At 43.0% G+C, this 16,724-nt stretch overlaps 1 protein-coding gene across 1 annotated transcript; it reads left to right on the top strand.

Annotated features, from left to right (window-relative positions):
• Positions 1-220: 220 nt before the first annotated feature.
• MARVELD2 (MARVEL domain containing 2) lies at positions 221-16,153 on the top strand. Its single transcript, XM_068990663.1, has 6 exons — positions 221-1,369; positions 2,500-2,535; positions 8,099-8,247; positions 11,913-12,084; positions 15,111-15,161; positions 15,738-16,153. Exons 1-6 carry the CDS (start codon positions 221-223, stop codon positions 15,858-15,860), a joined length of 1,680 nt encoding a protein of 559 aa, XP_068846764.1. The 3' UTR covers positions 15,861-16,153.
• The last annotated feature ends 571 nt before the right edge of the window (positions 16,154-16,724 follow it).

Genomic DNA, 16,724 nt, shown 5'->3' with positions numbered 1-16,724 from the left:
TAGAATGATTCTGTATCCCTGGCTAACGTAATTGTTACACATCTTTAAAATGTACATATTTGCTTTGTCATTTTCTATATCATAATGATTAGGTATGATCATATTGGTTTCCTGAATATGATCATTTGATAATAAGTGACTAAAACCAGCATTATTGAAGGGATACATAGCTAAGCATAAGAGATAACTTTAATCCTGACCCCAGGTGTGAACATCACAAATGTCGTCCAGTGACAGAAGATCCAGGAATCGGGACAGACACTATGATGAGGTCCCAAGGGACTCAGACTATCCAGATGGCACCGTAAGAACCTTCCAGACTCTTCGAGACAGTGAGCTGGCCGTGAGCGCTGATCCATTGCCACCACCCCCTCTCCCATTACAGCCGCCCTTCGGCCCAGAATTCTACTCAAGTGACACAGAGGAACCGGCCGTCGCGCCGGATCTCAAGCCTGTAAGACGCTTTGTCCCAGAGTCCTGGAAGAACTTCTTCAGAGGGAAGAAAAAGGACCCAGAGTGGGATAAGCCGGTATCAGACATCAGATACATCTCCGATGGAGTGGAGTGTTCACCTCCAGCCTCGCCCACAAGATCAAACCATCGTTCACCCCCAAACTCCTGCCAAGATCCTCACGGCGGGTCTGAAGGCAGCTGGCATTCCCAGAAAGAGACTGAGGCCATGTTTCCTCACGATCCCTGTGGATCCCTAGGCCGACACACGCACACAGCCCGCACCTACAGCGAGAAGGTAGAGGAGTATCACCTTAGGTATTCGTACATGAAGTCGTGGGCAGGCCTGCTGCGGATCCTGGGGATGGCCGAGCTGCTGCTGGGGGCCGGCGTTTTGGCTTGCGTCACAGCGTACATTCACAAGGACAGCGAGTGGTATAACATGTTTGGATATTCACAGCCCTATGGCATAGGAGGCATGGGTGGCCTGGGCAGTACCTATGGGGGCTATTACTACAGTGGCCCCAAAACTGCTTTTGTCCTTGTGGTTGGTGGCTTGGCCTGGGTGGCCACCATCATCATCCTGGTGCTTGGCATGTCCATGTATTATCGGACCATCCTCTTGGACTCAAATTGGTGGCCCCTCACTGAATTTGGAATCAACGTCTCCTTGTTCATTTTGTACATGGCCGCAGCCATAGTCTACGTGAATGATACCAACCGAGGGGGACTCTGCTACTATCCGTTATTTAACACGCCAATGAACGCAGGATTCTGCCGGGTGGAAGGAGGGCAGATAGCAGCCATGGTCTTCCTCTTTGTCACCATGATTGTTTATCTCCTTGGTGCTTTGGTTTGCCTAAAGTTGTGGAGGCACGAGGCGGCTCGGAGACACAGGGAATACGTTGAGCAACAGGAGGTAAGGGATTTCACCATCTTTGTTCTTCCTGCTATTAGCTCCCTCCTTAAATACCTGTAGTTCTCCAAACAAAGCTGTCGTTGTTGTTTTTAATGGTCTGAAGTTCCAAAGGCCTCACTCAGTATCTGACATGCTCTGACCAGATAGCCCACTCTGGCGTGTCACTGTTTTGTAACATTGCAAGTAGACGCCAGATGTGTAATGTAATATATAGTTCACTGGTTGCACTATTGTCTGTCCAGTACGTAAGAGAAGACACAGCTACTGAATTTCTATAAAGAAGAATAATAACATATTCAGTAAAGTAAATGGCCCATCATTAAGTTTAAGAGCAATCTTGATTCCTTAGTATGGTAAGACTTAATAAAAAGCATAATTGTTCAGTTGCAAGAGGAAAGTGTTCATTTAAATCTGTAATGAAATCTGAAACCCACTTTTCTTGGAGTTTATAAATTTATCTCAGTATTGTGAGCATATTTTTAAGTTTTACATCTGTGTATGCAAAATACAGAATTTTAAATTCTAATCAGTGTGAAATCAGATAGTGAGACACATCCTTATAATTTTATGTAATTTAATAATAATGGAGTTCTTAATATCACTTCAAATTCTACGTTATAATGGCTATCATTCATATAATTCTTTTATTTCTTTTCCTTTTCTTAACAGAAGCTTGTTTTTATAAGACTTTGCATAATGGTTGATTAAACTTGAATCACTTCTGATGCCTGTTTATGTTGCTGTAACTTCCTAAATGTTAAGACATACTGGCGTGTAGCTTTTTGAATTATAAAATTAATAATGTAACCATCCCAAACTCTCTAATTGTGTTGGGTAGTGGGAATCAAGAATAAATAAAGTCTCTAGGTAGTTCAAGGCAACTCCATAATCATCGCTATCATCTGCTTATTGCCGGCTCTGCTCTCTGCTCCTGATTGACAGGGGGTCACAATTATTCCTCCTCAGATTCTCCACTGGCCCATCAAAACGTGGCCAGAAGAGCTGGGAATGCATCTGTAGAGAATCGGTATCTATAAAATTGAAATTGGGCTATAAATACAAAGGGATGAACTATTTGCTCAGTAGCTTCACACACCTCTAAAAAGTCATTTTAACTCTTTCTGTTCCAGATAAGTGAACCATCATTGGCATCGAAAAGGAAAATGGTAAGAACAAAGTCCACAGCATATTTTGTCTCTGGATTTGCCAGTTTTCTCTCTTGTCTGTTTATAGATCACCTGTCTGTAAAAGTGTATCTATTGCATTAAGTTCGTAATAGGACTTTTTAGCTTTTTTCTAATACTAAGAGGGCCAAATCAGACAAGGCTGTTTGTAGTATCTTTTAATTTTGTTAGATGAAAGCTTCTGCAGGTGAACATAGTTGGTTCTTATTATATATTTATTTTTTTTTAATGAAGGCAGTTCTCCCCAATTTTTTTTCGCTGTCTTCAGTTCTTCTCCATTCTTTCCTATTCTTGTCATGTTGCTTTCAGATGCCAAATTTTGTCATGTTGGGAAAGAAATCCCTATTCCACAATTTACTAACTGTGACGGTAGACAAGGTACTTACCTTCCCAGGCCTCAGTTTCTTCATCTGTAAAATTGAGATAGTAATAATTTCTACCTCACAAGTTTGCTTGAGCTGTTATTATAATTATTGTATATATAGAATAATGTAATATATTTTAATCATAATGTTACCTCATTGAAAAGTTCTTAAGATATTGGGCATTATTTCTTTTCCTTTTTTTTGGAGGGGGGTGCCACGTGGGATGCGGGATTTTAGTTCCTGGACTAGAAATTGAACCCATGCCCCTATAGTGGAAGCATGGAGTCCTGATCATTGGACTACTAGGAAAGTCCCTGGGCTTTATTTCTAAGCAAAAAGAATCCAACCTTTGGATTTGTTTGTTTCTTTAAAAAGGAAGTGTATTCCCTTAATTCAAAATGCGAAAGGATCTCTCACGAAGTCTTCTCTCGTCCCTGTACGGTGGCTTCCCATTCTCCCGTGGAGGCAACCAGTGTTACCAGTATGCTGTGTGTCCTTTCAGAAGCGTGTTAGATAGATATCTCTTTGCTTTACTCCTTGTTTTACACAAATGGTAGCATACCATACCTACTGTTATATCCCTTATTTTTTTCACTGAACAATGTATTTCTAAGATTTTTCCTTACTAGTACATAAAAACTTCTGCATTCTTGGTTTCTAACTACGGACTATTGCATTTTGTGGTTAGACTGTAATTCATTTAGTCAGATATTAACATGTAAGTTGTTTCCAGCCTCTCACTATTAAAAATAGTGCTACGGCGAATAACCTTGTACGTACGACTACATACTTATACAGACTTCCTTTCATATATGTACAAGGACACTGAAATTCTGAGAAGTGAGTTTCTGGATCAAAAGGCATGTACATTTTTGTTTTGACTGCCAGATTGCCCAATAGAAGGTCTACCAATTTCTATCCCCAACACACTACAGGCTTCCTCACACCCTCACCACACAGTGTTAGGAAATTTGTTGACATCCGTCAGCCTGGTAGGTAAAAAATATCACTAATGTAGAAATTTGCATTTCTCATATCAGGAGTGAGGTTGAGCCTTTTTCATATGTTTTCATTTTCTTCCCTATTAACTGTCTGTTTATATCTTGTCCAGTTTTTTTAAATTGGGTTGCTAATTTCTTTAAGTTCTTTTTTGTTAAGTGCATTCATCTTGAAAATACCTTTGATGAGGTTATTTTTCACTTTGTTCTCAATTATGTTGTAACATACAAATATTAATACTATTTGAAAACATTTTGTTCATGCTGAAATAAGGACGTTATTAAGTGGGTGAGCAACAGCCTGTCTTAGCAATCATGATTAAAACAATGGTGTCATCATTAATTCATTCATTGAACAAACATGTGACAGGTTGTGGGCCAGTGACATGGATACAACAAGGAACATTATCTCCATTTCCCAGGGGCTTACATATCTAGTGAAAAACACAGACAAAAGATTAGTAGAGTGATTGTGTGTGAGTGTGAGAATAAGCAAGCAAGAAGTACAAAACTAAATAACTCACTTACAGATTTGTGTTTCTATATCACCTCCTCGGGAAATCAATTTATGAATGATAATATCTCAAATTCAACATTATTCATTGATCAAAGCAACTTTGAGGATCTGTAATTAGCCATGGTTTTTAAAGAGTCAGTTGCATTAAATGATTGACACGTATATGAAGTCATCTGAATTACAGCTGAGCCTTGCTGTGGTGTTCTTGGAGATCCATAAATCTTTAGAAATCAAGGGATATCTGACCAGTCCTGACTGACCATGCATGGGGATAAGTGAGACTGGTATTAATAGCTGATCTGTAGAATATTGAAGAGTTTTTCTCTCACAGGACAGTGTGAACCTAATGTTACAAACTCCTACAGTTTAAACATTGTTCATAGAATTAGAGCAATACTGCTTTGTGTGTGGTGGGCGGCATTTGGGTTGTTTTTTAATTGTACTTTGTTTTAACTTCCTGATTCCCTTGTGTTCATTTTAAATGTTCATTTATGTATTCAACATTAATTGCGTCAGGATATACATTTCAGTTAGATTTATGACTAACTCAGTGACTAACAATCAGAGTAAGCTAAATGGATCATCAGTTTTCTACAGAAAGAAGTTCTAAGTCCTTAAGTGTTGAGCAGATTTCTAAACTAGAAAAGTCAAAATCTAACCTGGAGAAGTTCCCTGGTGGTCCAGTGGCTAAGACTCCATATTCCCAATGCAGGGGGTCTGGGTTCAATCCGTGGTCAGAGAACTAGATCCCACATGCTGCAACTAAGATCTGATGCAGCCAAATAAATAAATAATTTTTTCTGATCTCATCTGGGCATAAAAAGTAATAGTGTGGGTTTGGGATTGGGGTCTGTGCATCATAACATCAAATACACTTATAGGGAGGGACACTCAGAAATTGAACAAAAGCACCCTGAAACACATGTCTGACTCTCCCCATTTCTAACTTGACAGTGTATTCCTCCAGCCCATTTTTTATTTGAAAAGCTTAGTAATTATATCCATAACATTACTTACCCCAGGCTTAATCGCTTTCTCTTGCCTCACAGCAAAGCTTTTCTGTGACAAGACTAGTTTTTGCTAGATGCAGAGGAAGGCCATGAAATCTGGGGCCTTGTGTTTGTAGTCTGGAGTACTGTTTGAGAGTGGTGTGTCCCAGCGCTGGAGCCCGACTAACTTCCTTCCTGTGAAAGCCTGAAGAGGTTTTCATTTTTGTGTCATGTCTAGTTCTAGATTTTTTTCCCCAGGAGATTTTCTGAACTGATGATCAGTATGGTTCACCCAAAACAAGTGAAAGAAAATGTTAAGAGCATAAAAACAGGGGGGGAAATGTAAAGCAGGTGAAACAGTCTGTGTGGAAATATTATGATTTCTTAGAACTCCTTTTTATATTAAAAGGTGAATCTTGGAATTAGGGATGGGCAAGTAAGGAAAATGAATAGCTTTGGCTTGACAAAAACTTGGTGACTGCAGCCATGAAATTAAAAGACACTTCCTCCTTGGAAGAAAAGCTACGACCAACCTAGATAGCATATTAAAAAGCAGAGACATAGCTTTGCCAACAAAGGTCTGTCTAGTCAAAGTTTTTCCAGTAGTCATGTATGGATGTGAGAGTTGGACTATAAAGAAAGCTCAGCACTGAAGAACTGATGCGTTTGAACTGTGGTGTTAGAGATTCTTGAGAATCCATTGGGCTGCAAGAAGATCCAACCAGTCCATCATAAAGGAAATCAGTCCTGAATATTCACTGGAAGGACTGATGGTGAAACTGAAACTCCAATACTTTGGCCACCTGATGCAAAGAACCATCTCACTGCCAAAGACCCTGATGCTGGGAAAGATTGAAGGCATGAGGAGAAGGGGACAACAGAAGATGAGATGGCTGGACGGCATCACCGACTCAATGGACATGAGTTTGAGCAAGCTCAGGCAATTGGTGATGGACAGGGAGGCCTGGCGTGCTACGATTCATGGGGTCAAAAAGAGTTAGAAACGACCAGGCAACTGAACTGACTGACTGATGGAGGAGGGAGCCTCACATGGACTCTCCAATGTGACTACCTGGGTAGAATTCGTGGTTTTGACCATGCAATCTGAGCCTGCCCCAGGGCTGCTGACCAAGAGGGTCAGTGTGCTCCCTGGACACTTCTCAGGCAGCTGTGGGGGAAAACAGTTTGTTAAATATTTAGAAGCTAAGAAGGGATGCCATGAAATGGAAATTCACTTACTTAAGCCAAAAAATTTCCCCTGATTTTAATACCATGTTGGATTTTCAAGATTAAGCATTAAAGAATTCAGTAGAATGAAGAAGCTATTCTGGTTCTGACCAGTGAGGAACAAAGCGCAACAGATGCTAACCTCAGAATATATTTCCTAAAATACTCTTGTTTGATCTTGTTTCCTCTGGGTTTTCTGCTCTCCACTTGCATTCCTGCTGTTTGGGGCCGTGGCTGGGCATTGTTTCTGCGGAGGAGCCCTGGTTCCCCTTCCGCCTGCCCGGGTGCAGGCTTCCCCTCTCGGTAGCCCTCCCCCAGGGCGAGTCAGCAGCCTTCACGTCTAATCTGGGCTTATCCATGGGCTGCACTATTTGGTGAGTTAACAATTGGAGGTTTTTAGTGTGAGCTAATGCTAAATGAGACCTCAAAGGCAGCCTCTGAGAGATAGAGAAATCAGGAAACAAAGAATTTGCAAAGCTGCCTGACCAGGTAAAGAGCAAGGTTTAAAATTCTTGTTTTATATTTTGTTTGCAATAGACTAGGGTCCCTCCCCAGCCACTCTGAATTAGTTGATGGAGTTTTATTCAGCAAGCACAGACTGAAGACCCAAGGGAGGAGTGGAGGGAGCTTTCTTCCATGTCACGGGAAGCAGCATGCCTTTGCCCACCTCTGCCCATCACAGCCTCATCTCTAGTGTGCCGCTTGGGATTCCCTGGTGGCTCAGTAATTAAAGAATACGCCCACGATGTGGGAGAGCTGGGTTCGATCCCTGGATTGGGAAGATCCGCTGGAGTAGGAAAAGGCAACCCACTCCAGTGTTATTGCCTGGAGAATCCCCATGGGCAGACGAGCCTGGTGGGCTACAGTCCGTGGGGTCGTAGAGTTGGACACAACTGAGCAACGAAGCAGAGCACCGCAGCCAGGACTTCGGGAACTTTAGGACTGAGCGGTATACATTTAAGTAAGCTGATTTCCTCCTGCTATTCATTTAAAGAGCCCCAAAGTCAAAAAGTGCTGTTTTTGAGGGGCTTTGGGTTTTTCTTTTCCTTGGCTGTGCCATGCAACTCACAGGACCCGGGCTTCCAGCAGTGAGAGCTCAGTCTTAACTAGAAGGGCTGGGTTTTCATCGTTACTTTTCACTTCATAGCTGTGAGACCTTGAATTCACTGAATCTCTCTGAACTTTACTCCTTTATTTGTAATGTGGAAACCCCTCTCCTGGAATCCATCAGCCTCTCCAGCCTGCTTGGTTTTCTGGGCAGTGCCCAGTGGGGCCCCCAAGCACTCTATTCCTTTTTTCTTTTTAATGAGACTAGATTTTTTTTTAATTATTATTTATTTATTTTTGACTGTGCTGGGTCTTTATTCCTCTAAGAATAAAGTTGAGATTTTTTTGCTTTATTTTTTGCTTTTGTTTATAAATAAATCCTCTTTTTCCCTCTAACTGTAGTGTGACATGGCCACCAGTTGCGAGAGACAGAGAGACCAAGAAGTTAATTTTAAAGAACCGAGAGCAACAAAAATGAAACCTGAGCTTCTGAGTGGACCCATTCCCCCGGGCCACATCCCAAAGCCGATCGTGATGCCAGACTACGTGGCGTGAGTATCTACCTTTCTTCAAGGTAGAGATAGCGAGGTTCCATTTGGAATTTCATTTTTCTGTTCATCTTCAAGTTAATACTCTGCTTAAAGTCAATTATATTTGAACAGTTGTTTGTTTCCTGAGAGGTAGTATATTGAATTGAAGGTACAGTATGGTCACTGAGGAATGAGATAATAAGCTGATTTCCTGTTCCTCTTGTTTTAATGAAAAAGTTATCACTTTGTTTTTCTTTTCTTCCAATTTTGAGATCTAAGTGACCTACAGCACTGTTTATGTTTAGTGTGTAAGTGTAATGAAATCATGAACTTACATGCATCATAAAATGATTATCACAGTAGGTTTGGTGAACATCTATCATCTCATATAGATACAAAATTAAAGAAATGGAAAAAAATTTTTCCTTGTGATGAGAACTCTTAGGATTTACTCTTTTAATAATTTTCATATATAACATACAGCAATGTCAATTGTGTTTATCATGTTGTACATTGCATCTCTAATACTTATTTATCTCATAGCTGGAAGTTTGTAGGTTTTGATGACCTTCATCCAGTTTTCTCTCCCTAAACTTCCTCTTCCCCTACCCCTGCCTCTGGTAACCACAAATCTGATCTCTTTTTCTGTGAGTTTGTTTTTGAAGCATAATTGACCCACAGCAGTATGTTAGTTCCTGGTACACAACATAATGATACTTTTCTATACTTTTCAAAATCATCCCCAGGATAAGTCTTATCATCTGTCATCATATAAAGATACTACATAGTTATTGACTGTATTCCCTGCACTGGGCGTGTCGTAACTGTGACTCATTTATTTTGCAGCTGAAAGTTTCTGTTAATCTCCTTTACCAATTTCTTTGTTTCCCCCACCTCTCTCCTCTCTGGCAACCACTACTTGTAGGTGACATAAATGGTTTTACGGCTTTTGTCTTTTAACCTTCCTTCAAGCTTATACGGGCTTCCCTGGTGGCTCAGAGGGTAAAGCGTCTGTCTGCAATGCAGAAGACCCGGGTTCAATTCCTGGGTTGGGAAGATCTCCTGGAGAAGGCAATGGCACCCCACTCCAGTACTCTTGCCTGGAAAATCGCATGGACGATGAAGCCTGGCAGGCTACAGTCCATGGGGTCGCAAAGAGTCAGACACAACTAAGTGATTTCACTTTCACTAGCTTTATACAGGGCTGATTTACTACCTTTAAGATTTTTCTTTTTTTTAATTTTCAGGTTTCTAGTTATGGCCTTTTCTACTTAAAGAAGTTCCTTTAACATTTCTTATAAAGCTAGTTTGGTGGTACTAAATCTTATCTTCTGCTTGTCTGTAAAATTTTTTGTTTCTTTTTTGTTTTTGTCTGTAAAATTTTTGATCTCTCCATCATATCTGAATGAAAGCCTTAACAGGTAGACTATTTCTTGGTTGTAGATGTTCCCCTATCATCACTTTGCATATATTCTATTACTCCCTCCTGGCCTATAGAGTTTCTACTGAAATGTCATGTGATAGCCTTATGCCAGTTCCCTTGTGATAAACTGTTGCTTCTCCTTTGTTGCCCAGGCTAGGGAAGTTTTTAGCTATTAATGTGTCTAAATATTTTCTCTGTCCCTTTCTCTGTCTGTTCTCCTTCTGGGACCCCTATAATGTGAATGTGAGTATTCATGATGTTGCCCCAGAGGTCTCCTAAACTGTTCTCACATTTTTTTGTTAAATCTCTTTTCGGTTCAAGTGAGTGATTTCCATTGCTCTGTCCTCCAGTTTGCTGATCTGTTGCTGTGTATCATCTTACCTACTGTTGATTCCTTTTTGGTAGAGTTTTCATTTCAGTTATTGTATTCTTCAGCTGTGCTTGGTGTCCTTTTCATTTTTTCACTCTTTGTTTAAAAGTTCTAACTTCTCACCCTGTCCATCCACTCTTCTCCTGAGTTCTTTGAACATCTTTATGAGTATAATCAGGTAGTTTGCTTATTTCCAGTTTACTTGGTTTTCTGGAGTTTTATCTTGTTTCCTCATTTGGAACATAATTTCCTGTAGCTTAGTTTTGCCTTATTTGCTGTTTTTATTTCTGTGTATTTGGTTGGTTGGTTTTGTTCTTGGCCTTGCAGTAGTGGCTTTTTGTGTAAGATGTCCTATGTGTCCCCGCAGCGCACTCCCTTCTCGTTACCAGAGCTGCGTGCTCTAACAGTGTCCCCTGTGAGGGCTGCATGGGTCCTGCTCTTACGGCAGGCTGACTGCCGTGGATGTCTGATAGGCGTGGCTGCCTCCTAGTCCTGCTGCCAGGCCCGGCCTTGTATGGAGGTTGCTGGCCATTGGTGGGTGGAGCTGGGTCATAAGGTTGATGCCTGTGAAGTCCCGGGGGATCCTGGGGCTAGTGTTGCTCCACAGATGGGCAGAGCTGGTTTCCAGCGTTGGTGGTTGCAGGCCTGGGGAGCCCAGATCTAGGGTTAGCCTGCTTGAGTGAGGCCAGTTCCTGGCATGGCTGGCTGTGGGGTCCAGGGTGTCTGAAAGCTTGTATCCAGTCCCAGCGCAGCTGCTTTGGGGCCCAAAGTATCTCAGAGCTGAGCTTGGTCTTCTGGTGCTGGTGGGTATGCCAGGGTCTGGCCAGGGGAAAGGTCGCGGCAGGGGTCGGGGGGAGGCTTAGTCCCGTGACTTCAGCCTGTCGATGGGAAAGCTGGGGCCCAAGGAGTCCCAAGGGTAGTGCCAGTCAGCTGGTGGGGTGGCACCAGGTCCTGGGGTCCTGGAGTTGGTGTGCGCCCACTAGTAGGACCAGGTGCTGGGGCTAGTGCTGGCCCACAGGTAGGCAGAGCTGGGTCCTGGGGTCTCTGGCTACAGGGTCTAGGGGTCCCAGAGCTGGTATTGGTCTTCTGGTGGATGGACCCACCTGGCCCCCTTGTGAGTGGTACTATGACCCCACCTGGCTAGCTGCTGGGCCTGAGGCATCCCGGTACTGGTGCCCACAGGCTGGTGCGCTGGGCATCCCAGTACTGGTGCCCACAGGCTGGTGGGCAGGGCCTGGTCCCTGTGCCAGTAAGCCAGAGGGAGGGGTCCAGAATGGCACTCGTGGTAGAACGAGCTCCACAGAATAGTTGCTGTCAGTGTCTGTGGCCTCAGGGCGAGTTCCAGTCGCCTCTTGCCTCTCTGGGAGGCTCTCCAGGATCAGCAGTGGGTCTGACCCAGACGTCTTTCAAATAACTGCTTCTGCTCTGGATCCTGGAGTGTGTGAGATTTTGTGTGCGTCTTTTAAGGGTAGAGTCTATTTGCCACAGTCCTCAGAGTCTCCTGAAAGTAAGGCTTGCTGACCTTCAACACCAGATATTCTGGGGCCTTGTCTTCCCAGTACAGAGGAGCCCAGAGTGGGGCTCGGACACCTCACTCCTTGAGCAGACCTCTGCAATTGTAGTCAATCCTCCCGTTTGCGGGTCGCCCATCCAGGAGTATGGGTCTTGACTTTACTGTGTCTCTGCCCTCCTACCCATCTTGTCGTGGTTGCTCCTTTAGTAAACATCTTTAGTTGTAGAAGATATCTTCTGCTAGTCTTCTGGTCTCTCTCATCAATAGTTGCCCTATAAATAGTTGTAATTTTGCTGTGGCCATGGAAGGAGGTGAGCTCAGGATCTTCCTACTCTACCATCTTGGCCACACTTCAACTTTGGTTTATTTTTTTTCATCAGGAAATACCCTATGATTCAGACAGGTGATGAGCGAGAACGCTATAAAGCTGTGTTCCAGGACCAGTTTGCAGAGTACAAAGAGCTCTCCGCAGAAGTTCAGGCCGTCCTGAGGAAGTTTGATGAGCTGGATGCCGTGATGAGCAGATTGCCGCGTCATTCAGAAAACCAGCAGGTGAGGGCCTGCACTGTTGGGGAGGAGTTCCGATAGAGGAAGGATGAATTCTGACTTTGTCCGAAATGTAGAGAAGGCATAACCATATATATCTGCTGTCTGGGCAAGTTACTTGAGATCTTCAGGGTGACAATTCAAAATATATCATTTAATGTCTTTTGCTTTCAGTTGTTAAACAGTATTTTATTTTCCTACTTAAGTAAAATATAAATTTGCCCAAGGTACACACTGAGTCAATTAGGGTCCCAAAGGAGACAGACAGCACACTCAAACTAAGATAATTTGAGGAGGGTTTATTCACAAATGGTGGACGGAGTGTGGAGGAGCCGCCAGTGGCCATGCATTCTCCTGGGCAAGTCACAGCTGAGCAGCTAGCACCCCAGGCCCAGAGAGTGCAGTGGGTTAGGGTGGAAAGTGGATCTGAGGCTGCACATGTGAGCTGCAGGGCCCGTGCTTCAGACGGATGACTGTGGTTAAGGCAGAAAGGAAAACCAAGGTGGAGACGGCAGTCATGGAGACTCATGCTTTTTCTCTAATGTTTTGTCTTTTTCACATTTTAATATCTGGGAAATCTGGATGCCCTCATAATCAATGGCATTTTTTTTACCTGACATGCATTTCTTTCATTGAAATATAATTCACATAACATAAATTCATTGCTTTTAAGTATCAATTCAGTGGTTTCGTGGTTTTTTTTTGTTTTTTTTTTCATGTTTTTTTTTGTTTGTTTGTTTGTTTTGGGTGTTTGTGGGGTGTTTTGGCTATGCCATACAACCTGCGAGATCCCAGTTTCCCTGATCAGGGATTGAACCCACTCCCTCAGCAGTGAAAGCCCAGAGTCCTAACCACAGGGAGTCAGGAAACTCCCTGGTTGGCTTTAATATATTCACAAAGTTGTATAACCATTACCACTCTAATTCCAGAACATTTTTATCAATCCCCCTCCAAAAAAAATAACCTGTACCCCTTAGTACTAATTCCCCAGTTCCCCTCTCTCCAGCCACTGACAGCTACTGATGCTTTCTGTCTGTGTGAATTTGCCTGTTTTGAACACTTCACGTAAATGCAGTAATATAGTGTGTGTGTGGCACTCAGTTGTGTCTAATTCTTGGCAACCCCGTGGACTGTAGCCCACCAGGCTCCTCTGTCCACAGAATTTTTCAGGCAGCTTTGCTGAAGTGGGTTGCCTTTTCCTCCTCCAGGGCCCTTCCCAACCCTGGGGATCAAATGCTCATCTCCTGCATGGGCAGATCCTTTACCACTGCGGCACCTGGGAACTGGCCTCGAATGTCTGGCTTCTTTTGTTTAGCCTCATGTTTTCAAGGTTCATCAATGTTGTGTCCGAAGTCAATATTTCATTATTTTTTGTGGTAGAAGAATAATATTCCTTTGTATGAATTTCTTTATCCATTTATCAGACAATGCACAGTGGATTGTTTCCATGTTTTGGCTATTATAAATAATGCTGCTATGCACATTTGTGTGTAAAGGAGCACACATGTAAAGGAACATTTATCCTTTATAAAAAGAATGTATTAATTTAATCTACCACTTGTGTCGTTGTAAATTTTAAAACTCATACAGCAGTTTTAAATACGTCAAATGTATGTATATATAGAGTATATATCCATATTATATGGGGCTTCCCTGGTGGCGCTAGTGGTAAAGAACCTGCCTGCCAAAGGAGGAGACATAAGAGTCACAGCTTCAACCCCTGGGTCAGGAAGATCCCCTGGAGGAGGGCATGGCAGCCCAGTATTCTTGCCTGGAGAATCCCATGGACAGAGGAGCCTGGAGGGCTGCAGTCCATAGGTTTGCAAAGAGTTGGACACGACTGAAGCAACTTGGCACACACATGCATATTTCATATGTAGATACGCATATTCTTCATCTGAGACCTCTGTTAGTTGGGCATCTTTGTTTTGATCAGACTTTCACACATACATTTAAACAAGTTATAATTATGAGCTCTCCAAGCCAAATGTGTAGAGTAGTGACATTTTCACCATCTTGGAGTGATGGAAAGGTATTGGCTAAGAGACACCTGTACCAGGAACCAGGAGGGGTCCAGCTCATAAGGCAGGTCCAGGATCAGTTAGTACCATTTGGTGAACAGACAAGGTCCACAGTTCCAAGAAGGGTGACCAAGTTTTGATGAGGAAGGGAGGAGCAGGCGTCAAGCATCTCGATCAGCGCAGGTTGGGAACAGCAGGCTGGTTGACGGACAGATGTCGAGAAACCCGACCGTCTTGCGTAGTCTCAAAGCCCAGGCCCGGTGGTCTCGGGTTTGCAGGCTTTGTATGAGTGAACAGGGCTCAGGCAGGTGGGTCTGCAGTTGGCAGGGTGGGAGGGTCCTCATTACAGCAGGCACAGAGAGGCTGAGTCCTCCAATGAAAATCCCACAGGGCATCGACAGTAGTCATTTCCTCTGGTTTTTACCATGGCTTGGCAAGTAAGTAGCCAAACGACAGGGCCGCAGTTAGTCTCGGAGTCTCCTCCAGGCCTTATCCAAAGTGGAGATATTAATTGTATCACAAAAGTGAGCCTCTGGTCCACAGGCTGAACTTTGCATGGGCAGGAGTCTGCCAGCCAGGCTTATTCATCTCCCAGTGTGTACTCAGAACTCAGTGGCCAGTGCACTATTGAGACATTCATTCTTTTTCTTTTTCCCTCACTGTGCTGGATCTTGGTTGTTGCCTGCGGGCTTTCTCTAGTTCCAGCGAGCCGGGGCTTCCTCTCTAGTTGCGATGCCCAGGCTTCTCATTTCAGTGGCTTCTCTTGTTGGAGAGCCCAGGCTCTAGGGCACCGGGCCTCCGTAGTTACAGCACTCAGGCTCAGTAGTTGTGGCACACGGGCTTAGTTGCTCTTTGTGGCATGTGGGATCTTCCCAGACCAGGGATTGAACCCATGTCCCCCTGCTTTGGTAGGCAGATTCTTAACCACTAGACCACCAGGGAAGTCCTCTTGAGATACGATCTGAGTAACTGCAAGTATTTTCATTCATGTGTATGATATATTATTTTTAGGAACATGAGAGAATTTCAAGAATCCACCAAGAGTTTAAGAAAAAAAAGAATGTGAGTAAAACCATTTCGTTCTTATGGTGTAGCCTTATCCAGGTACAGTGGTGACAACTGACAGACTTCAGATTGTTGTAGCTAATGTAGTTCTTGTTTTGTGATTCTTAAGATGCTACTTGTTAGGAACTGCGGATGGCTGCTAGGCGCCCTCTGTTCTCTCTGTCCTGATACATTCTACTGTGTCCTGCTTTAGGAACCCAGGGAAATGAGCCCCCGGATGGAGCTCTCCACCCACATTCATTCACAAAGATTTAAGTTCTTCTACAGGTTTCTAATTCCATCCCTGACTTAATTGTACAGATCAGTAGACGCTGGGGAGTGCTTTTATTAATCCATGGTTTACCCTTTAATGTATTCTAAACTACTCAGGTTAAGGGCACGTCAGCTCTCTACTTCTGACTCAATTTTGCTGTGAACCAAAAGCTGTTCTAAAAAATAAAATCTACTGAAGTACATGTAAAGAACTTCCTATTATTCTAGTTGGGCAGATTTTGAAATCTACTATGAAAGGCCGTTTTCGGGATTTCACTGAGGAAGCCAGCGGCTGGGATAACAGCTATGTTTCTTTTCCAGGACCCTACATTTCTAGAAAAAAAAGAACGCTGTGATTATCTGAAGAATAAACTTTCTCACATAAAGCAAAGGATTCAAGAATATGATAAAGTAATGAATTGGGATGTACAGGATTATTCTTAAAACTTATTTGAAACCACTTTTTTATATCATGCTTAATATTTATTTACTATCTTTTTTATGCTGATGTCTGTGATAGAGAAGCAAATGCCTCATGAATAGGCTTCTGGTTGGTTTAGCTGGTATGTCACGTTAAGACAGTTTGCAATGCATTTCAGACATTTCAAAACAAATTCAGATTTACTAAGGGCCTTTACTGAGAGTGGAAGAAATTCTGGATTCATTTGTGTGCAAGTGATATTTATGCTGTTAAAATTGATTCAGATATTGTGTCCTTGTGGTGTGATGATCGAGTGAACTCATCAGTCCTGGTGCTGCCCTTTCCTTTTTCACTTAGGCCGGTTGGGACTTTTTAGGACAAATGTCTCATCCTAGCCAAAGATGTCATTTCTTCCCTTGAAAGGGGTTTGAATCCGAGATCAGCATTTTCAAGCCTTATGACTGTGGGCAAGTTGCTTAACCTGCCTGTGTCCATTTCCTTGTCTGTACAATGGGGCAAATTATAGTACCTACCTCACAGGGTTGTTATGAGGATTAAATGAGTTACTGTTTGTGAACACTTAGAGCACACTGTAAGCACTGCACCAGTATTTGTGAAATACAGATGTTTTTGTGAAGTGAATAATCTACCCAGAATAAGTCTCAAAGAAAGGACCTTAATGAACAAGTCCAGCCAGCTAACCCAAGGCCATGGCCTGTAAATAACTCTCACACACGTTGCCTTAAATAGATGCTTCCCTGTGGCCCTGTGCCCACTGGGGTCCAAAGCAACCTTCTTACCTTTCTTTAATCAACATCACTGTGTACACACCTTCATGTTCCCACAGCCCAGCCATTCCTCTAAACCTCAAATAGAAAGACTGAGCA

Source organism: Capricornis sumatraensis, chromosome 18, assembly GCF_032405125.1.
Source record: "Capricornis sumatraensis isolate serow.1 chromosome 18, serow.2, whole genome shotgun sequence".
NCBI classification, from domain to species: domain Eukaryota; kingdom Metazoa; phylum Chordata; class Mammalia; order Artiodactyla; family Bovidae; genus Capricornis; species Capricornis sumatraensis.
The sequence above is the reverse complement of the archived record's forward strand: the minus strand, read 5'-3'. Positions and strand labels throughout refer to the sequence as shown.